Source organism: Ascoidea rubescens, assembly GCF_001661345.1.
Source record: "Ascoidea rubescens DSM 1968 unplaced genomic scaffold ASCRUscaffold_18, whole genome shotgun sequence".
NCBI lineage: Eukaryota > Fungi > Ascomycota > Saccharomycetes > Ascoideales > Ascoideaceae > Ascoidea > Ascoidea rubescens.
The window spans coordinates 18,952-41,600 of NW_017962930.1; the positions used below are offsets into that span (position 1 = coordinate 18,952).

The 22,649-nt window shown below is 33.3% G+C and overlaps 11 protein-coding genes across 11 annotated transcripts; 6 read left to right on the top strand and 5 right to left on the bottom strand.

Annotated features, from left to right (window-relative positions):
- Positions 1-110: 110 nt before the first annotated feature.
- ASCRUDRAFT_72557 (uncharacterized protein) lies at positions 111-1,553 on the top strand (the record flags this gene model as incomplete). The annotated part of the gene is made up of 1 exon (XM_020192090.1): positions 111-1,553. The coding sequence occupies one exon, from the start codon at positions 111-113 to the stop codon at positions 1,551-1,553; it is 1,443 nt and encodes a 480-aa protein (XP_020044683.1).
- Positions 1,308-2,227, bottom strand: ASCRUDRAFT_77861 (L-methionine (R)-S-oxide reductase). Its single transcript, XM_020194038.1, has one exon. The coding sequence runs from the start codon at positions 2,160-2,162 to the stop codon at positions 1,602-1,604; it is 561 nt and encodes a 186-aa protein (XP_020044684.1). The 5' UTR covers positions 2,163-2,227; the 3' UTR covers positions 1,308-1,601.
- A 279-nt stretch (positions 2,228-2,506) lies between these two features.
- Positions 2,507-4,816, bottom strand: MEF1 (Mef1p; the record flags this gene model as incomplete). Its single annotated transcript, XM_020190932.1, has 1 exon — positions 2,507-4,816. The coding sequence occupies one exon, from the start codon at positions 4,814-4,816 to the stop codon at positions 2,507-2,509; it is 2,310 nt and encodes a 769-aa protein (XP_020044685.1).
- A 594-nt stretch (positions 4,817-5,410) lies between these two features.
- ASCRUDRAFT_21853 (Pex13 Sh3 domain complexed with A peptide from Pex14) lies at positions 5,411-5,614 on the bottom strand (the record flags this gene model as incomplete). The annotated part of the gene is made up of 1 exon (XM_020189711.1): positions 5,411-5,614. A coding segment is annotated over one exon (204 nt), but the record flags the coding sequence as incomplete, so codon positions are not given.
- Positions 5,615-7,006: 1,392 nt separating this feature from the next.
- On the top strand, positions 7,007-8,651 carry ASCRUDRAFT_77863 (leucine-rich repeat domain-containing protein). The gene has a single exon (XM_020194039.1). The coding sequence runs from the start codon at positions 7,030-7,032 to the stop codon at positions 8,497-8,499; it is 1,470 nt and encodes a 489-aa protein (XP_020044687.1). The 5' UTR covers positions 7,007-7,029; the 3' UTR covers positions 8,500-8,651.
- Positions 8,652-9,017: 366 nt separating this feature from the next.
- Positions 9,018-12,647, top strand: POL3 (DNA-directed DNA polymerase delta POL3). The gene is made up of 2 exons (XM_020188880.1): positions 9,018-12,520; positions 12,591-12,647. Exon 1 carries the CDS (start codon positions 9,139-9,141, stop codon positions 12,229-12,231), a length of 3,093 nt encoding a protein of 1,030 aa, XP_020044688.1. The 5' UTR covers positions 9,018-9,138; the 3' UTR covers positions 12,232-12,520; positions 12,591-12,647.
- Positions 12,436-14,626, top strand: ASCRUDRAFT_72563 (transcription factor IIIB, Bdp1 subunit; the record flags this gene model as incomplete). Its single annotated transcript, XM_020192091.1, has 2 exons — positions 12,436-12,520; positions 12,591-14,626. The coding sequence occupies 2 exons, from the start codon at positions 12,436-12,438 to the stop codon at positions 14,624-14,626; spliced, it is 2,121 nt and encodes a 706-aa protein (XP_020044689.1).
- A 225-nt stretch (positions 14,627-14,851) lies between these two features.
- Positions 14,852-16,807, bottom strand: HAS1 (ATP-dependent RNA helicase HAS1). Its single transcript, XM_020194040.1, has one exon. It carries the CDS (start codon positions 16,781-16,783, stop codon positions 14,927-14,929), a length of 1,857 nt encoding a protein of 618 aa, XP_020044690.1. The 5' UTR covers positions 16,784-16,807; the 3' UTR covers positions 14,852-14,926.
- A 286-nt stretch (positions 16,808-17,093) lies between these two features.
- ASCRUDRAFT_77867 (glycoside hydrolase family 15 protein) lies at positions 17,094-19,013 on the top strand. The gene has a single exon (XM_020194041.1). The coding sequence runs from the start codon at positions 17,172-17,174 to the stop codon at positions 18,783-18,785; it is 1,614 nt and encodes a 537-aa protein (XP_020044691.1). The 5' UTR covers positions 17,094-17,171; the 3' UTR covers positions 18,786-19,013.
- Positions 18,494-20,346, bottom strand: ASCRUDRAFT_77868 (DXO/RAI1 family decapping nuclease). The gene has a single exon (XM_020194042.1). It carries the CDS (start codon positions 20,144-20,146, stop codon positions 18,941-18,943), a length of 1,206 nt encoding a protein of 401 aa, XP_020044692.1. The 5' UTR covers positions 20,147-20,346; the 3' UTR covers positions 18,494-18,940.
- Positions 20,347-20,397: 51 nt separating this feature from the next.
- On the top strand, positions 20,398-22,644 carry ASCRUDRAFT_82774 (uncharacterized protein; the record flags this gene model as incomplete). The annotated part of the gene is made up of 1 exon (XM_020194778.1): positions 20,398-22,644. The coding sequence occupies one exon, from the start codon at positions 20,398-20,400 to the stop codon at positions 22,642-22,644; it is 2,247 nt and encodes a 748-aa protein (XP_020044693.1).
- Positions 22,645-22,649: the final 5 nt, after the last annotated feature.

Sequence of the window (22,649 nt, forward strand, 5' to 3'; positions counted from 1 at the left end):
AATTTGGCAACTTCAGCGCTAAACAATAAAGCATATCAAATACTACTGGTGCTTTTGTATTTTTAATTTAGGGTGAATAGCTGGTTTTTTTGGGTGATTTGTGGGTAATAATGGAAATAATTCATGCAATTGGTCTAGCCAGTGCTACTGAAGATGGCGACTTACTAAAAGAAAGATTTTCGATCATGAATGATGCGCCAAAGGAGATCTTAGAGCTACAGTCTTTAAATAAAAACGCAATTAATTGCTATGATACATGGAAAGATGTCATTGTGAACTATTTCAGTTTGATGAAGGCTCTTAATCGTGGAGTTCCTCTGCTGACGTTTCAATGTCAAAACGAACTATTAGATTCCTTAAGTAAATGTGCTAAGGGCTCATCCAACTGGATATTACCAACATTAATCACTGTTGCTTTTGAGTTACAATATATGGCTTTACACGTAGATGATGACTATGAAAATAACCAACGAAACAATAAATACAGCTATCATAACAGCAACAACCCTTTCAGTGTGAGAACACACCCAAAGATACTAAAAATGCAAAGAGCGCTAGCTACTCTTACTAAGGTGTTTAAAGTTTGTGTGAATGATAGAGAGTTGGATATGTCAAAATCCAAAAAAATTGGTGTGCACTTTTTCTCAGCTCTAATTTATAAGTTTTATTTAAAACTTGATCAAACACATTTATCCGGCAACATAGAAAAGGCTATTGAGTCGATAAAAGATCAATTGCCTTCTATTCATTCCATTCCCAAATCACACGCTATAAATTATCTTTATTATTCAGGCTGGTTAAAATTAAATGATGGAAAATTTGATTCTGCTAATGAAAAATTGACACTTGCATTAAGATTGACAAGGAAAAATGATTATCACCAAATCAAATCTATTTTGTTTTTATTAATTCCAATAAAGTTTTACACAAATAAATTAATGCCTAGTAAGAAGGTATTTCAACTTTTTCAAGTTCAAAACGAAGATGATAAACAAGACTATGAAAGTGCAGAAAAATTCAAGAAAGTACTAGAAATCAGCAAATGTTACTTTCAAATATTCAGAGCTATTAAAAGCGGGAATATTAAATTGTTTGATACTTTTATTTATAAGATTACAAATTTTCTATTAAAGAAAAATCTTTATTTAATATTTGAAAAAATAAGAAAATTTGTAATTTTCAAGTTATTCAAAGTTTCATATAGTATAATAGTGAAAAATCCCACAAGTTTTGAAATTAAAAATATTTATCAAATACCAATTGGCTATTTCACGAAAGCAATGGAATTTTCGCAGTATCATAATGAGAAGCAGTTTTATTTGAATGATCGAGAGGCAAAGAGAGAGAAAAAATTGCAAAATCAAAAAGAAAAAGAGCCAGAAATTGATCCAGAAATCAGATTTACAACCGATGAATTAAACAACACCGAATGTCTTTTAGGCAATGGGATAGTTGACGGTTATATAAAGGGATATTTGTCTCATAGTTTGAGAATAATTGTTTTCAGTAAGAAACAAGCTTTTATTAACACTGTCAAAAGAAATACAGAATAGAATAGCAAAGAGTAAACGAGAACAAGTATACATTTATTTTTGGAATACTTACCAGTCACAAGTAGCTGCAATCAAGTCAGCTAATTTTTGTAAAAAATCTGCATCAACTTCATCAAAGCCTTCTAGTGTTAACGAATCTATATCTAATACGCCCTTCAATTCATTATCCAATAGTATAGGCACCACAATTTCGCTATTTGTTTCTCCATCACAAGCGATATGACCTGGAAACTTATTGACATCAGGAACCAACTGTGTTTGTTTAGTTGAGGCAGTTTTTCCACAAACACCCTTTCCAATAGGAATGGTTTGACAGGCAACTTTGCCTTGAAATGGAGCTAGAATCAATTGATTTGTATCCAACTTATCTACCACATAGAAACCAGACCAATTTACATCAGCCTTCGACAAGCCAGAAGCATTGAGCTTGTGGTAGGCTTCCCATATCAAGGAAGCAGCATTAGCCAAATTGCAAACCCAATTTCTCTGGTCGTCCACTAAAGCCCTGTAGTTTTCGACCACCTGAAACAAAACACTCTGCTTTGACGCGTCCGTGGTATCAAAGTTGGTATAATCGCTGTGGTGTTTGACCAGATCGTCTGAGCCCATGATTACAGAGGTTGAGACAGAAAAGAAAATAACTTTGATGAATAAAAAAAGCTGATGAATGAAAAAGCATTGATTAAAATACCAATTTCGACAAAAGAAAAATCTCGACTTTGGTGGATTGTTGATTTTTCATACTGTGGCGTGAATGACGCATAAACAGCAGAGATTGACCTATTTCCACGGGGCACACTCACGAGGAATTGACACGTGCTGTAGCAAAAGGCCTGCATACGCTTGAGCTTTCATGCAGTACACGCATGAGTTCAATCGATACATACATTAGTGTTATATATATACATGTTACATTTTACATATTTAAATCTTCAAAACAAGCCTTAGCAGACCTATTTTTTTGCCTGGAGCTTCTTCTGGTATTCTGCAATAAGCTGTTTTTGCAATTGTGGTGGGGTTGGAGAATAGTTTTTAAATTCCATCGTAAATTCTCCTTTTCCTTGTGTGCAGGCTCTTAATGAAGTTGCAAAACCAAATAACGAGTTCAAAGAACATTCAGCGTAAATTGTGAATTCGTCTGGTCCATTTTCGGTTTCTTGGATAATTGCAAGCAACTTATTTAGTAAACCGTTAACATTACCTTGGAATTCGTTTGGACTGGTAACAGCAAGTTGCATAATAGGCTCAAGAACAACTGGGTTTGAGTTTAAGAAACCTTGTTTGAAGGCACCAATTGTAGCGGTTCTGAAGGAAAATTCTGAAGAATCAACAATATGCATTTGACCATCATTGATGATCATTTTACAGCCCAAAACTTTACTGCCAATTAATGGACCCTTTTCGCAAGCATCGTTGAAACCCTTTTCACAAGCAAAAAGGAATTTGTCTGGAATTTTGCCACCAACAACTTTAGTTTCAAATTGATTTTCACCAACAAGTGAAGAAATTTCTCCAGCTACTCTAGCATATTGACCAGCACCACCACTCTGTCTTTTGTGAAGATAATCGAATGGAGATGCCCCAAGAATAGCCTCTCTATAAGCAACTTGTGGTTTTCCTGTTGTGCAATGAACGTTATATTCTCTTTTCATTCTTTCAACATAAACTTCCAAATGCAATTCACCCATACCAGAAATAACGGTTTGAGACGATTCAACATCATAATTAACTCTAAATGTTGGATCTTCTTTTTGAAATCTACTAACGGCTTTGGAAAAGTTGGCAGAATCTTTTGTATCGGTTTTAATAGATAATGAAATAACTGAGTCTGGAACGTACATTGAACTCATTGAATAGTTGATACCATCAGTAAATGTATCCCCTGAACTACAGTCAATACCGAAAGTTGCACAAATTTCACCAGATCCAACTTCTGGAACATCTTCCATTTCTTCTGAATGCATTCTCACCAATCTAGAGACCTTAATCTTTTTGCCGGTCTTAACGTGTTTAATATAGCCTCCCTTTTTAAGTTTTCCTTGATAGACTCTCAAGTAAGTTAATTGCCCATAATTTCCTTCTTCCAATTTGAAAGCTAAAGCCACCAAAGGTTCCTTTGAAGATGGAATCAAGTTAACTGAAGTTTCATTATTATCGATATCAAGAGCCTTATTAAGAACTTCCGAAGGATCAGGTAAATAATCACAAATAGCATCAAGAACTGGTTGAACGGATCTATTGGCTAAAGCAGATCCCATTAAAACAGGAGTAAATTTCCTTGCAATAGTGGAACGACGAATAGCAGCTTTAATTTGTTCGACAGATGGGACTTTTTCATCAAGGAAAATTTCAGCAATTTCATCATCAACATCAGCTAAAGTCTCAATAAGCAAACTTCTTTTCTCTTCCATTAAATCAACTAATTCAGCAGGCACTTCTTTTTGCACAATTTTCTCACCTTGAGAACCCTCACTATACAATGCAACTCTATCAATAATATTAACAACACCTTGCAAATCTGACTCCATACCAATTGGAATTTGAAGAGCAGCAGCAGGGATTCTTAATTTTTTATTTAATTGATCAATGACTCTGAAAGGATCAGCACCAACTCTATCCATTTTATTGATAAAAGTGATTCTAGGAACATTATAACGACGCATTTGACGATCAACCGTAACGGTTTGAGATTGAACACCAGCAACAGCACAAACAACTAAAACGGCACCATCCAAAACTCTTAAAGCTCTTTCAACTTCGATAGTGAAATCAATATGGCCAGGAGTATCAATTAAATTGAAATGGTAGTTTTTATCATCTTTATCCCAGGAACAATAAGTAGCAGCAGATTGAATGGTAATACCCTTTTCTCTTTCGAGATCCATATGATCCATTTTGGCACCGACTTTATCATTACCACGAACTTCATGAATTTGTTTGATACGACCAGTATAGAATAAGACTCTTTCAGTGAAGGTTGTTTTACCAGAATCAATATGAGCCGAGATACCAATATTACGTAATTTTGATAAATGTTCTTTATCGGATTCAGGTAATTTTTCGAGTAATGTATCAAGGACTTCTTTTTCTTCTTCGTAGGTTTTGTTTGACAAAGAAGAGTGGAAAAGTCTCTTTGGGGATTTGAGTATCGACGATTTTATTATGTTTGAAGATAATATGTTAGTATTTGATGGAGAGATTAACTTCCTTGAGATAAGTCCCAAGGATTGGGGTATCAAGTACCTCAAAGAACCAACCGCCATGTTAAGTTGAAAGAGGATTTTATGATAGAGGAAGTTGGGCGAGTGTGTATTTATAGGAGGTTTGTGATATTTAGTGTAATGAAATATTGAGTAGGAATGTATTTACAAGAATAAAAACGATGGGAATTAGAGTGCGATTGAAGTATCAAATGAGAAGATCCGAATCTTAAATCTCTGAAAAATTTATTAATTGGGACAAAAAGAAAAGCCGGATCACGTGAGTTCTAGTTTTTGATTTTTTTTTTTTAAGTATTTTTGGTAAAATAACAACAAATTTTTAGTTTTGAATATTAAATGGTATATAAGAAGTGTGTGAAAGATTATAAGACAGTTGATGAAAGAACCGAAGAAACTACTAGAAAAAAGAGATTATTTAAAAAAGAAGATGAAAAAGAGTAAACAAAAAGTAAAATGATAAATGATGAGATATGAAATTTTAGTTTATGAATTTATTGATTGGGATTGTTTTGTATTTGAGTTTTTTAAATCTGAGGAATCATTTGGCATTCCTTGAATTTTTGCAGATATATTTTGATCTTGATCTTGATTTTGATTTTGATTTTGATTTGGTGTAGATTTATGATCGAATAAATCTCTTGGGATTAATTCCAAGTAGTTGTAAGGAACGTAACCTGATTTACCATCTCTGGATCTACATTTCCACCATTGAGATTGAGATAAATCTGATTTGTTTAAAACGGCTAGTAGATCACCCTTTTTGAAGGGTAATTCGATGAGAGGGTTTTCAGGATTAAAATCGTAGAGAGCCCTGCAAAACTGGATGTTTGAAGGGTCGAAAGACAGGTTAGTGTTTGAGGTGTTGTTTGAGTACGAAGAAGATGAAGGGGAGGATGGATTTGGTAAAGTATTTGGATGCAAAGCAGATGGATTTTGAATTAGCATTAGCTCTTGGGCTTTTAGTCTTTGCTGCTCGGCTAGTCTTGAGATTAGTTTATTTAATAAAAAGGGCAAACCGAAGACAGATAAAAGGAAAAAAAGTAGAGGTTTTATTGAGATGGCATTGTTTGGGAATTTCTTTGGATTATTAAAAGAGTTGAAAAGATTTTTGGAAGATTTGTTACTACCGTTTGAGGAGAAGTTTTGAAATTCTTTGACGGTTAGTTTTAAAGAGTTCTTGTTTAGTTTCAAAGCGGATAGTTTTGTTAAAAAGGATTTGAGATATTTGAATAGGGCAAAGATACCAAAAACATTACCAAGGCCATTTACAAGGAGATCCTTAAGGAGCCTGAATTGCTCAGCGACATTGATCATTGTGAAAAAACTGGAATGGGTGGCCATATAAGTGGCCTCTAGGATCTGAGCAAAACCGGTAAATGCACCGATCATACTTTCGATCAACTGAAAGGTAGCCTGGGTAGACTGGGCAATGCCCTGGTTGTTGTTGTTCATCATGTTGAGGTTATTGAAGTTGTTCATGCCATACATGGAGTTGTAGCCGTTGTAGGCTCCACCGTAGGAACCGTAGGAGCCATAGGAGCCGTAGCCAGAACCAAGAGAGCCATACATGGAGCCGTAGGAGCCCATGCTGCCATAACCACCCAACATGGAGGAGCTGTACATGGAGCCGGTGTTGTAGGGAGAGCTGGTGAAAGCGTTGGATCTGTAGGAACGAGGACGGTTGTTGAGCAAGGCAGAAGAGTCTGCAGCAGAGAGGGAAGACTTAGCAGGCAAGGCAGGAGAGTTGGGGAGTTGATTTGAGTTTGTTGGGGTGGAAGATGGGGAAGAGGCAGCAATGTTATTGTTATTGTTAGCGGTGAGGCTGGAGGCAGACGGAGACACAAGCAGAGGTGAGGAGCGAGCAGCAGAGGCACCAGAAGAAACTTCCCAGGGCTTGGGGCGAGGATTTGACATGGCTTGAGGAAGAAGAAACAGCAGTGAGAGATGGAGCCCAGATGGAGTCCAGATATGCTCCTGCTGCAAAATTTCCCATTTTTGGTAAAAGTTGGGATTTGCAAAGAGGGGCACCACGTGACGCCCTGCTCAGGGCTCTGGTGTGGCGGTGTGCGCAATGCCTGCCTAATGGAGAAACTCTGTGTCGACCACCACGCTTTGGAGAAGCATCAAATGATGGAGGGCAAACCTTATCCGCCTTGCTCTGGAAGCCCAGCGCTATAAATTCGCCCACTTTCCCTCGTTTTTTTGCTGAGGGCTGCTTCATGTTCTGCCTCTGTCGCTGCTTCCTGTTCTTCACCATGGAGCCTGTCCACTGCAACTCTCTTGATCCTCTTGCCTGTCTTCCTCCCCATGTTCTCACCGACGTATTGTGCAGGGTGCCCTTGCCCAAGCTCTGGCTACTCTCCTTATCCGAGTCCTTTCTCGTCTCCCAGATTGCCAGTCTTTATTTCTACCAGAGCGTCCATATGACAAACTACAACCATGACTACAACAAATACAACCATTTTTACGACAGCTTGAACATTTCTGCCAGCAAGCTCAAGAAGACAAAAATAAAATCAGCCGTCCGTAATATCTATAACGACAATGCACACCGATCATGTATCGACACCATCAGAATAAACTTGCTTGATTTATTGTCTAAACCTTTTTTTTACCCAAAATTCCACCTCTTTAACCACATCACTATCAATCTAAACAACGAATTGTTGAGCCGTATAGCTGATTCAATCACTTTAAACAACTTCCCACCCCAATTCAACTTTCCTAATGCCGCCCATTTGCAAATAATCTTCAAAAAATCTTCCAAATTGCTTCTCAAAAAAAGCGCTAATAACAACATTAACCAGCAGTTTGACGCCTCAATAAATGTTCTCATTAATAATTGCTTTCCCAACTCAAGCGCTCTCCTATCAAAATTCACTCTAAATTCCCAGTTGTCCAATTTCGATAACCAATTGCAATCAAATTTCAGAAATCTAACCTATCTCAATTTATCAAATAATTTGATCAACGACTTGTCAGATTTCCCCTTGACCAATTTCCCAAAATTGACATCTCTAAATCTATCTAAAAATCGTCTAAAGACAATCAATGGTCTAAACCATTTGAAAAACTTGAAGTTTTTAAATCTATCATCTGTTAATTACTACAATTTCAATTCAAGATGGTTGGAATCACTAATCATAGACAACTTGTCTGAACTATCTAATTTGCAATCCCTAGATTTATCAAATAATGGTATAGCTGAAATCAAAAATCTATCCAGCCTATCCAATCTACAATACCTAAATCTAAGTCATAACGTATTAATCAAAAACATAGACAATCTATCCGACTTGAAAAACCTACAAATCTTGAAATTAGTCAACACAAATATCTCCAAAATTGAAAACCTATCCAACTTGTCTAATTTAAAAATCCTAGATCTTTCTTCGAATTTAATCTCAAAATTGCAAAACCTAAACAACTTAAACAACTTATCAAATCTCATTCTTAAAAACAACTACATCTCAATTATCGATTTGTCTCAAATACTTAACTTGAAAAAACTAGAAATCATTGATATATCGAAAAGTAAAATATCAAATCTCGAGTTCACCCCCTTTGATTATTCAAATCACTATAATACTTTATTTCCAAATTTAAAGGCCTTTTACATCGATTCAATAGATAACAACTCCTTGCCCAAAACAATAATTAAAGAATTCAAGGTTAATAATTATAAATCCTCTTTAAATTCTTCTCCAATAAAATTATCTTACTAATATCTTCTTAATATCTTGTTATTGAAATCTTCTTTTGCTCTGTCATTTATTTCCTACATTTCTCATACTTTCTACATTTTCTATACATTTACTTCAATTCTTTAATATCATACACATATACTTTAATATACTTTAATATACTTTAACATCATATAATATAATATAATATAATCTTACATCTTTTCACATCTCTTTATATCTTGTTTATTTCCTTATCGGCATTAAACTTAAAATTACTTATCTCACCCTTCCCACGTAATTTCCTCTTTTTCTGTAATATATTGCTATCTCCAAGACCAGTCACACGGGTCCACTTATTATCTGAGTCACGTTTCGGAGGGTATTTATCGTAAATACGAAATGTATAAACGTGTTTCCAATCATCCTTTCCGATCATTTTTACGATTGCTTTTTCGTGTTCTAATTTTTATTTCATTTTAAAGTTTGTCGTTCTCCAATTTTTTTTTTTTACTTTATCTTTTCGTGTTTAATACACGTCTGTGGGTTAATAAGCATACCATCTGATTTGTTCGATCTAGTTCTATCTCATTCCTTACCTTCTTCTTTTTTCATTTCATTTCTCTCTCTGTATTTACAATATACCCATAACATACTTATCTTCATCTAATAAATCAAACAATGAAAGCTAAAAAATTGCTATCCACTTTCGAAGAAGAGCTTATTGCTTTAACCCAAAATGCACAACAGATTCGTACTTCAAAACTCTCGGTTGAAAGACCTCCTCTATCTATATCCCCCAAAGATGATGATATAAGCTTTATTCAATTGGATGCTGAAGAAGCTGATTTTAATGGCTCTTCATGTGTAAGATTCTTTGGTGTAACGAAAAAAGGCAATAGCATAATGTGCAACGTTACAGGCTTTCTACATTATTTATACGTGCCAATCTCAGATAACAATTTCAGAAAAGATCACATTCAAAGTTTAATCAACCATTTACATAACAGTGGATTTGATGACGTCCAAAAAATTGAGATCCATTTAAAAGAATCCGTATGGAGCTATAACGATAACCAAAAAACTCAATTCCTTAAAATTGTCGTCTCTCATGCAAAAACTGTTGCTAAATTGAGAGGCGCTTTCGAAAGAGGCCAAATTCAATTTCAAAATTATTTTCCTGGAACTACAATGACTTATGATAACATTTCTTATACTCTAAGAATGATGGTCGACTCGAAAATAACTGGAATGAGTTGGTTGACTCTACCTAAGGAAACTTATATCTTGATTACAAACCAAAGCCAAAAAGTAACAACCTGTCAAATTGAATGTCATATACATTATAAAAATTTAATTGCCCACCCTTCTGAAGGCGAATGGGCAAAAATACCTCCTCTTAGAATTTTATCATTTGATATCGAATGTTCAAATAGAAAGGGGATTTTCTCTACAGCTGAATATGATTCAGTGATCCAAATCGCCAATGTGGTTTCGAGATTTGGTGAAAATGTTCCATTTGTTAATACGGTTTTCACATTAAATACATGTTCACCGATAGTTGGCTGCGACGTTATATCAAATAAAACTGAGCAACAAATGTTAAGAGCTTGGAGAGATTTTGTGGTTAAAGTCGATCCAGATATAATAATTGGTTACAACACTCAAAATTTCGATATACCGTACTTGTTGAATAGAGCAACTGCTTTAGGTGTCACCGACTTTCCATATTTTGGTAGACTTAGACATCAAAAACAAGAAGTTAAAAACTCAACGTTTTCTTCAAGAGCTTATGGGACAAAAGAAAATAAAGTGACAAATATCGGTGGAAGAATTCAATTTGATTTATATCAATATTTTCAAAGAGAAGTTAAAATGAGATCCTATAAATTAAATAATGTTTCTGCCGTCTTTCTTGGAGAACAAAAGGAAGATGTTCATCATTCTATCATAACAGATCTACAGAATGGTGATTCCGAGACAAGACGAAGATTAGCTGTTTATTGTTTAAAGGATGCAATGCTACCAATGAGATTATTACAAAAAATGATGTGTATAGTTAATTACACAGAAATGGCAAGAGTAACGGGTGTGCCCTTTTCGTTTTTGTTATCAAGAGGTCAACAAATAAAAGTTTTATCTCAATTATTCAGAAAAGCCCTTGAGCATGATATAGTAATACCCAATTTCAGCTCATCTGGTGGAAACGAGGAAACCTATGAAGGTGCAACAGTTATTGAGCCAGTTAGAGGATTTCATGAAGACCCGGTTGCTACTTTAGATTTTTCTTCACTTTATCCCTCAATTATCATTTCACATAACCTATGTTACACAACTTTGGTGACTCAGCAGACTATAAATTCTTTGGGATTAAAAGAAGGAAAAGATTATTATAAAACACCAAATGGCGATTGCTTTATAAAAGAGCATTTGAAAAAGGGAATCTTGCCAACTATTTTAGATGAGTTATTATCAGCACGGAAAAGGGCTAAAGCTGCTTTAAAGAAAGAGTCTAATCCATTTATTAAAGATGTTTTGAATGGTAGACAACTAGCTCTTAAAATTTCAGCCAATTCAGTATACGGGTTTACAGGTGCTACTAATGGGAAATTGCCATGTCTTGCAATTTCATCTTCTACCACAGCCATTGGTAGAGAAATGATTGAAGCAACCAAAAACGAGATTGAGGAACATTTCTGCAAGGAAAATAATTTTCCAGCTGATGCACAAGTTATTTATGGCGATACAGATTCTGTTATGGTTAAGTTTGGACTAGATGATTTGAAGCAATGTATGGAATTGGGACAACAGGCAGCAGATTGGATCAATGAGAAATTGTTCAAAGCACCAATTCGAATAGAATTTGAAAAGGTTTATTATCCATACTTGCTAATTAATAAAAAAAGATATGCAGGGTTATATTGGACAAAATTAGACAAGTATGATAAAATTGACACTAAAGGAATTGAAACCGTGAGAAGAGATAATTGCAAGTTGGTTGCAAATGTAATGACGAAAATATTGGAAATGATATTAATCCAAAGAGATGTTAAAGCTGCAGAAGAATTTGTTAAAAAGATTATTGCAGATTTATTACAGGATAAGGTCGATTTGTCGGAGTTGGTTATCACCAAGACACTAGCACCGGAGTATGCAGGCAAACAGGCCCATGCTGAACTAGCAAAGAGGATGAGAGAAAGAGATCCAGGATCAGCACCTTCAGTTGGTGATAGAGTTGCATATGTCATTATAAGATCATCGTCAACCAAAGCGTTTGAGAAATCTGAGGACCCATTATATGTTTTGAAAAACGGATTGGCTATCGACTCAAATTACTATTTACAAAATCAATTATCGAAACCATTGATGAGAATATTCGAACCGATAATGGGCGAAAACAAAGCCAAACAACTATTGACTGGTGCACATACCAGAAAGGTGACAATGTCGAAGATTGGGGGACCTAACCGAGGATTAGGTGGATTGATGAGATTCACCAAGAAAGTCAATACTTGCAAAGTCTGCAAAAGTCCTTGCGATGGGCCTGTTTGCGAGAACTGTGAGGATAAGGGAAACCAGATATTTGCTGAACAAGTGGCCCAGCTCAACTTGTATGAATCCAAGTTCTCCAAGCTATGGACACAGTGCCAGAGATGCCAGGGGTCTCTCACACACAAAGTAATCTGCTCGAACAACGACTGCTCCATCTTTTACATGAGAGAAAAGTGTGCAATTGACATCCAAAATACCATCGACGACCTCGCAAAATGGTGATGGGGCCTGAGCGAGTTTGTAACTGTAAACAGCAGCATAAACAGCACAAACAGCATAAACAGCATAAACAGCACAAGCAGCAATACTCTTTGTGAAAAAAACGCGAAAATAACACCGGTTCGAGTCCTGATGCGCGCTTTTTTCTGTTTGTTCCGTCCGGGTAACCGCTACCTTTTTTTATGGCCAAAAAAAAATTTCAGACCAATGACTGAAAAAAGCGATGTTGAAGGTGATATTGATCTGGAAGATATTGATCTAGATGATATAGTAGCTGCAATGAGTTTTGTCAGTATGTACCCAGGCTACTTTCAATATTTTTGTGCGAACTGCTTTTACTAACTGCTTTTTCTCTATCACAGACAAATCTGGTGCTCGGTTTGCTCCGAAAATCGTCAGAAGAAACAAGCTAAGTCATCCAGCTTCGAGCACTTCTCCTGCTGTGCAAAATGTACAAAACATACAAAATATTCAGAGCCCAGACACCAATAGAAGGAATTCTCTTGTTTCTGGTGCTGGTTCAAAAATTCAGGCTTTTAGCTCTCCTGCTCTTCCTCCAACATCTTCGTCATCAGCATCTTCGTCATCTTCTTCACTAACAACTACCTCAACCAACTCAATACTAAAACCAACTGCAGAAGCCTATGAAAATAGTGTTCAGCCAAAGGCTATTTCCAGAAGACCCAGCTCCTGTGTACATATAGCTGATTCATCCAGTTCGCTGATCAATTTTCCTCGAAGAAAAACTGTTTCTTTTAGTCCAAATGAAAAAATTACAAAGTCCTCTAATATTGATCCAAATTTGTCCAGTAATAATACTGAACATTCAGAGTTTTCTGAAAGCTACTATGTTCAACCTACAAAAATTGACATTCCTCAAGTTAATCCTTTACCAATTCAAACTCCAAGAAAACCAAGAAAGAAAAGATCATTGCCCTCAAAATCTTCTTTTTCTAATCTATCTATCAAAAAGTCTAGGAATAATGGAACTCTCTCTGAATCTAATAATTCAAACTATGGCTACAGTATTGATTCAATGCCAGCTCCCATTTCAATAGAAATTGCTCAAAAAGCAATGGAGCATTCCAGTATTCAACTAGAACAACTAGAACAACAAAATACTCAATTTTCAATTCCTCTATTGAATCCCTCTATTAACACTAAAAACAATGAAGATATCAATCAGTTATACCAGAAAAATATCGATTTCCAGAACATCGTTAATCAAAATAAATCCAATGGCTCTGATGAAGACGACGGAAAATATGACATTTTGCTAGATCCTAAATCAAAAAAAATGATCAAAGTTAAAGAGAAAGACATCACTGTTGAAATGATTTCCATTCAAGAAAGTTTCATAATTAAAAATATTAATCAGATTTCAAAAGACATGAAACATGTAAACCACAAGTTATTGGAAAAGTTCACATTAGATGCTGACAACATCAGCTTGGGTGATCTATGCAAAGAAGTTATGCCAATCGGAAAAGTATCTGATAACTATGAACTAGCCGTCGAAGCATTCACCAAAAAGCAAATTGCAGCAAAGGAGAGAAAAGAGTTGAGATTAAAAGCAAGAGAAAAAAGAGTCCCTCTCGAGCAATTACTTGGTGATGACAAATCTAAAATTAATTTGAATCAACAAAGTAAAGACGCTGTTGAAGATTTATTGAGGCTAGAGGAAAAACTTCAAGATGGTGAAGCCTCTTCTTTCAAATTAAGAGTATCAAAAGACGGCGAAATAGATATTGATGAAGAGAGTACACTCATCAACCGTAACACTAGAGATAGAAGTCTTTTTAAATCAGGAATTGTTGAAACTGACAACCCATTTGAAAATTCGGTCAATTCTAGATCATACTCAAAGGATACCTACTATGACAAATGGACTTTGGATGAAACCGTTTTATTTTTCAGAGCTTTATCCACATGGGGAACAGATTTTGGCGTAATTGCCCAATTATTTCCATACAGAAATCGAAGACAAATTAAACTAAAGTATTCCCTAGAAGAAAGAAAAAATCCTCACATAGTCGAATTATCCTTAACTAGAAAAATTCCTCTGAATATTGTTGAATATTTAAATGAGGTTAACAGGGGAAAAGACGAAGTCAAAAAGACAAAGTTCAAATCATTGGATGAATTTGAAAAAGAATTGAAAAAACTAAAAGCTGAACATGATAAATCAGTTAAACAGTTGATTAAAGAAAAAGAAAAAGCAAAACAAGAAGATGAAGAAGCTGAGAGAAGAAAAGAAATCGAAATAAGAACAGGTATTAGGAAATTAACAAGATCCGAACAGATATTGCAATTGAGAAAACATGAAGAAGTGTTGGGAACCATCGATGAAATGACCAGACCGGTTCGTCCTTCTCGTCCAGGTCCATTCAATTATTAGTTAATTTGAGTCTTATGTTTACATTCCTTTATTTTCTGTTTAAAAGACTTTCTCTTTTCCTGTTTATTTAGTTTCTGCATATATAAAGCATTTTTCTTTTATAAACAATTTTTGTTTTAGTTTTTGTTTTTATTTTTATTTTTGTTATTTTTTAGAAAAAAGCATTTGATTGTTATTGGGGTTATTTGGGTTTATTGTTTTGTTGATTTTTAGCTAAACTGTATTTTTATTAGAAATTTATTACACACAATATTTAAAATATATAGTTAATTTAATAAATATTAATAACATATAAAGTCTTTAATGTGAAGATCTGCCTCTTTTTTTGTTTTTTTTCTCACTTTTCAAACTTGCACCTAAAGTAATATTAACCTTTGGAGGTGATGTGAATCCAAAACTTTTTGCTACTTTATTCAAATCTAATTTATCAATATTATAAACTTGTTTTAGCTGGTGACTAGCATACGCTTGTAAATAAGATCTAAAGCCATCCTTTGCACTTTGATGGAGCAAATAATTGCTACTAATCAATTTTTCTAATTGGCTTTGCACATTGGCAATTTTTCCTGTAGGAAACTCATATTCATTTAATGGAACTTTGGACTGTTTTAAATATCTTAAAAACCCAAGTTCAGAAGGGGTCAAGAACATCAAAGATTTCCCTTTTCCACTTGAACCTCTTGCAGTTCTTCCCACTCTATGAATATAGTCTCTTGGATCATCTGGAGGGTCAAATTGAATGATCCAATCAACAGCTGGAATATCCAAACCTCTAGCAGCAACATCAGTACAAACTAAAATACCTTTTTTCGCGTTACAAAACTCAAAAAACGTATTTGTTCTCTTTTGTTGCTTTTGTTTACCATGCAAATCCAAAACTGGCAAATCGATATAATTGAGTAATTCACCATAATAGTTTACTGAATTACACGAAGAAACAAAAACAATAATCTTTTTCTTTTGATTTCTTTTTAAAAAAGAAAATAACAACAAAAATCTTTTGTCAGATTCACACACAACATAACCTTGTTCTAAACCGCTTGCAGTAGCAACATCATCTTCACCAACAACATTAATGTAAAGAGGACCTGCTTTTAGTGAAACTCTTGCCAAATCATCAACTTTGGTAGTTTGAGTAGCGGAAAACAACATACTTTGTCTATTTTCATTTGGCAATATTTTGATGATTTGTTTCATTTCCTCTTCAAAACCAATTTCTAAAATTCTGTCGGCTTCATCGATAACTAATGCTTTTAAATTTTTGAAAACAAATCCCTTTGTATTTTGTAAATGATCCAATAATCTTCCAGGGGTTGCAATTAAAAGATTAACACCTTTTATCAATTTTTCAGCTTCTGCTCTTCTATTGGCACCTCCAATCACTATACCAAAGGTTTGCGAGTGGAATTGCATCAATTCTCTTGCAACACCAAATATCTGTAATGCCAATTCCCTTGTGGGTGAAACTATTATTATACCTGTACCATTTCTGGGCTTAAATTTTAAAGAATATAAAAGCTCAATAGCTGGAATCAAAAATGCCAAAGTTTTTCCTGAACCTGTTTTGGCAGCTCCCAAAACATCCTTTCCTGCTAGTAATGGTGGAATCGTTCTTGCTTGTACTTCAGTCATTGTGGTAAACCCCATCTCATTTATTGCTTTTAAAGTCAATGGGGATAACTTTAAGTCAACAAACGTTTTTGGGAAGCTTTTTGTATCAGCAATAATTATAGAATTATCTTGGTTATCTTTCTGTTTCTTTTCATTTTCTTGACTAACTTGTTCCTCTTCACTATCATTATTATCATCACTATCACTGTCCTCTTCAATTTTTTCTTGATGGTCATCTACAATGTCTTTGTCAATGTTGGCTTTCTTATTTATTTTTTCACTTTCTTGAGTTATTTCATTTGAATCTATTTTGTTATCATCTTCGGACAATTCTACCAAATCTTCATTTTTTGCATTTTCAGATTTCTGGCTTTTCTCGTTTTTCTTTGAATATTTTTCTTTTATTATCTTTTCCAACTTGGATTTTCTATTTTTTGGGTCTTTGGATGATTTCTTTGAAATTGACTCCAGCCTACTTTTCAAAGCACTATCCTTGTGTCTAGACTTTATTTTCTTGCTGTCTTTTTTACTCCTTGACCTATCCATGATGTTTCTGTAATGTTGTTGATTTCCAAAAATTAATTCTTTCGAATTAAAAAATTTCAACTTTAAAAAAAATTTGAAAAAAAAAATCGTTTGCGGATTTGAATCCGTTGTGAGGTTTCCGGATATTTCATCAACGGATTTGATTTCCAAATTTGGAAATTATTTTTGTGCTTTGATTTTTGAATTAGAACAACTGATGAAGTTGCTGCTTTTGCTGCTTTTATTGTTTGTGCTGTTTGGTGTGCTTTAGTGGTTTGTGTGATTTTAATGCTTTCACTAGCTTTAATATGGTTATGCTGTTTAAAGATTCAAATGTTTGAAAATGGAATAACTATCTTTTATTGAGTTTGAGATCTAATAGTTAACTGATAATTGCTTCCAACTCAAAATGCTTAATAAATTTCTCATATTTCTCAATTGTTTTAATTTCCTAGTTTTTTTGGTTAATTGTAATCAATATCATTATCAAAACGTTTCAAGAAATGATTTGAATTTGTTTATCACTGAAGAAAGAGAAGTTTCCTACAATCGAATTTTAAGACAATTTGATAAAACTAATTTTGATATTTTTTCAAATTCCAATCCTTTGCAGCCTAACTATTATCATGTAGTTAGACAAAATTCTATTACTATATTGTCATTGATTGATATTTTAAAGGATTCGGATTTTTCCCCAAATTACAGAGAATTGATTATCGTTATCGAGCAATTTATTGATAATTTCTATCAAGAAAAAACCAACCAGTCAAACGAAAAGGATTATGAAGAAATTTATGACGGGAAATCCAAAAATTCTAGATTAAAAAATTTTAAATATTGTTTAGATAAAAAAAATCCATTAACCGATAGTATAGCTCTCAAATCTATTTCGATCATTAAATATCTTAATTTACTTAAAAAGTATAACAACGGTCTAATAATCAACGACAATTTGGCTCATATGCCCAGCAATACAACGGTTTCTGATATTTATTTTACTGTTGTTAAACCTGATTTGCAATATATTTTAGATAAATGGGAGGATTTATCTTATGGACTTTGGGATAATGTAAAGGGATTTCATTTATTCACTTCTTTGATTCAGTTGAAATCTTTGGTTATTGGTGGTGAATTTTCTCGTGGTTTAAACTTTGAAAAAGATTTCACAATTAGTTTATTTAGTAATGCAGATTGTTTAAAAGAATTTATTGTGCATGAAAGTGGTTATATTCAAACAAATTCAACCTATCTTATAGAGAGTCCCTTACAGTCTGAAAAACATAGAAACCCTACTGATAGTTCCATAATTATTGCTTCTTTATTATCTCATGATTACGAGGGATACGAAAATAATATTGGGATAAATATCAATGATAAAGATAATGAAAATGAAAATGAAAATAATCTAAGTGAAAACTCATATATCGACAATTTAATTCCTTTTAACGCAACTGATCATTTGTTGTTAAATACTGCTTTTAGGTTGGTTGACGATTTTAAATCTCTCTATAAGATTAATGATATTCTTCATTCTGGTATTGCTATTGGACGAGACACAAAAGAAAGAGTTTTTAATCCTGCATTCATATCCACTTCTTATTTTAGTGAAGTATTTTATAAGTATATTTTTATTACTTTGAAACACAAGCAAGATATAAAAATCTGCAAAAATTATAAATCTTTATTTGAAAAGTATATAACTAAAAACTATTTTCAAATTGATGGAAATGATATAAAAAATTTAGACCAAAATGGGGATTATATTATTAAATATGGATCAAAAAACTTTGAAGTTACAATTGAAGGGTTATTGAATTTTTCCGATTCATTTTTAAAAGTCATTCAAAAATATGTGGATTATGATGGTTCAATGAGCGAGACTTTTAATGGAGTAAATGGAAAATTAGAAGGAATGAAAAATCTTACCTGGAATTATGCTTCATTTTTGAGTTCAACAAGATGGAGGTTGAAGGTGATTAAATTAATCAAAAAATATAATGAGGAAGAAAGCAGAATTTCATGAATCAAAATCAAAATTTTTAATTTTAAAAACGGAAAAGGAAAAAACAAACAACACCTTCTCCCCTAATATTTATAAATTATATAGCAAAAATTGAATTACAAAACAAATAAAAAAACAACCCCATTAAATTTTTAATACACTTATTTATTTGGAAACTAGTTTTGATTTGATCTTAATTGAAGTCTCCAATCCACAAATTCTTTAGTTAAAATTTCATAATTGTTGATTATCTCAGAACTTTTCTCTTCAGGTAATTCCCTTAGACTAAATGTTTTGTTTTCAAAATTGTAAGATAACCTCCAAACTGTTTTTTCATTCTTGACATCAATATTGGCCCAAATCCATTCAATGGCAGCACCATACCATTTAATGGCATCAATGCAACTTATTTGATTTCCTCTTTCTTGTGGATCTGCCTTAATCAAAACAGGAACGTCTTCTGTTTTAAACATTTCAACGGCTTTTAATTTGAGCTGATCATCTCTGAAACCATATATTATCTTTGGAATACCGATTAAAAAACATTGAGCCCAAGCTTTAAACAATTTCTTTCTGAAAGTGTTATAAGCTGAAATGTCATTAATAGTTTTAGAAGTTTTCAATTCAACATAATGTGTCAAAGGATTGTCTTCATCAAAATCTGAAGCTTGAGGTTTGTAATCAAAAACACAGTCTACTTCACCACACAATAGCATTTTATTTTTACCAATACCAGTTTTCACTACCACAGCATATTGTTCAATATTATTCACTTCTTTTTTGTATCTTTTTTCAATTTCATCTCTGGAGCACTTCGACCAAGGTTTATTCAATGTAGTTAACGTTTCGAATTTATAACCAGAATACACAAATTTTTCACTTAGATTGGATATCTTTTTTCCATGACTCTTATTTATTCTTTTTTGCATTCTTTTTTGTTCAAGTTCATTTCTTTTCATATCAGACTCTTTGTCAGATTTTATAAACAATTGATTGTCAAAGCAAAGTAAATTGAAATCAAACGATTCATTGCCATAAGGAATTGTTAAGATTTTTCTCATGAGGCCTCGGAAAGTGATAATATCAATTTTGGGAATGACAGCATTGTATTTTTTTTCGTAAGCAATTATTGCCTTCAATAAACCATCTAGGTCGCCATCTTTAGTTTCGTCCATTTTTTTAAACTTTTGAAAGCCATGGCTCAAATCAACATTAGCTGGTTTCTCGACCTCTTGATCAGGAAAATAGTAATAGCTTAGACAAGAATCGTTGTTTTCGTATTCCTGTTTTATGTTTCTGGAAAACGAAGCAATTTCCTTTGGTTGCTTAACCCCTGTGCTGGGTGATCTGGAGGATAATGGAAAGTATTTTACAGAAGCCATTGGTCGTAGTTGTTTTAATATTTTCATTCGTTGGAGTATCATTTAAACAATCCAAAAGAAAACCAGAAATTTCAAACTTTTCCAGATTTTTTTTAAAATTTCCCAAACCCACAGCGGTGGTTTCGAGCAAAAAATTCAAAACAAAAATCAAAACAACCAAACTCCAAACAGCTTCAGAAAATGTAAAGATTGTAGGAAAAGTTGCGAAAATTACGTTGTTGAAGAGAATATAGAAGGGTAAATTTGGCATAATGGTGACAGAATCATATATATCCAACTCGCTAACGAGCCGACGTCAGTCCTTCAAAGAGATTTTGCAGCATACAACCGATCACGTCCAACTATCACCAGTCAAACAGCCCAGAACACCACGAAGAGCTTCTGTTGGCTACAGTCACAACAGAAACACAGGAAGCAGAACAGCCTCAAAGCGAAGATCTACAAGAAAAAATCCATTGACACTTTATACAAGAAATTCTATTTTACAGAGCACTCAGATACCCAAAACACCCAAAACACCCAGAACACCCAGAACACCCAGAACACCTCGGTCATCGAAATTGCTAAGAATAAATAACATAAACAATGAAGTAAACAAAAACAACAGTGCCAATACCAGAAGACAGCGAAACAGAGACAGAATATCACCAATTAATGATTTAAGAATACTATCAAGAATCATAATAATTGAAAAAAAGGAACATCAGAAAGGCAAAGAAATTATAGAAAAGAATAAAGAGTCTGAAAACTATAACGTGAATAATTCAATATCCAAAAGATCTACAGAAAATATAAACAAAAGAACTCTCAAGGGCAACATTTCAAACAATAAGAAAAAAAATACTATTGAAAATAATAACAAAGATAGTGTTGAAATCAACCAGAAATTTTCCTTATCAAATGAAAATACTGGAGAAATTTCAAGAGATAACGAGAATGAAAATGAAAATGAAAATGGAAATGGAAATGGAAATGGAAATAAAAATTCAAATAGAAAAAGCAATTTAAATAAAGAATTTTTTATAAGAGATTTGCCATCATCACCAATAGATTTATCGCAAATAGAAAATTTCACTTCTCCTGTATTATTACAGTCATCTCCATTATTAGATAAGTCATTAAATCACTCAAAACAATCATTAGGAGGTGACGAAGATAGTGAGGATACAGAAGATAGTGAGGATATTGGAATTGTTAGTAAGAGAATTAAAAAACAGAAATTTGTAATTGTAGATCACTCTTTATCAAAATTGGATAATGATTCGTCATTTTTGAACCAAACAATTGAAATAAGAAGAAAGTTGTCAGTTTCAAGAAGATTATCCAATTTGATTAATAATGAAAATGATGATAATGAAAATGATGATAATGATAAAGATAAAGATAATATAAGTATGAATAATTATAGTGATGATAGTGATTATGGAGATGATTTCAATGGATTAAATAATGAAAATGTAATTGAATTTTCTACAAAAAATGATATAGATGATCAAAATGAATTTATAGAAGACATTCCAATGGAAATTGATATGCAAATGGATATGGATATGAGTAAGAACTTGAAAAATGATGATGATGATAATAATAATGATAATAATAATAATAATGATAAAGATAAAGATAACAATGTTAATGGAATGGAAATGGAATCAGAAGTGAATCAAGATCATCTATTTTCAGATATTGCAATGCCAGAAGGAATATTATCCGATGAAGAAAATAACTTTAATAGTAATATTGATTTTGAAAACAATAGTTATGGTGATGGTAATGGTAATGGTAATGGTAATGGTGATGGTGATGGTGATGGTGATGGTGATGGTGATGGTGATGTTAATAATTATAATTATGAAGAATACCCACTAAATGAGAATTTGAAATTAATGGATAATTTTGATGAAATCCATGATAATGAGGATGATAGTAAGGATGATAATGGAGGTAAATATAGATATAGACAGATGAGCATTTCAAGAAACAAATTGAATGACAAGGAGAAATTATTAAGAGATTCATTACTTCCAAAGAGGTTTATCAAAGATATATCTGAGTTCTTTTTAAATGATAATCAGAGTGGTAATGGCAATAAAATAACTAGAAAACGGATTAATAAAGAGATAATGGATAGATTGAGTGATATATCTGAGGAGTTTATTTCAAACCAAGTTAAGGATTTAAGAGAATATAGCAGACATTGCAAAAATAAGAAAACTATTGACTTTAAAGATGCAGTTTTGTTATTAAAGAGAAACCGGTTATTGACATTGAATAATAGCTGTAATACTGGTGTTCTTGGTGCTTATAATACTGGTGTTTTTGGTGCTGATGATGGTAACGAAAACGAGAAAGAAAGTTTTAGTTTTAGAAACGAATATAATTTTAATAACAATTTGTATTCAATGGGAAAAAAGTTTTTGGATCATGAAGAATTTATTGAGTTTGAGAGGGATTTGATGGAAAGCAGCAAGTTTCAGAAGCAGCGGGGGACGAGATAGCAAGT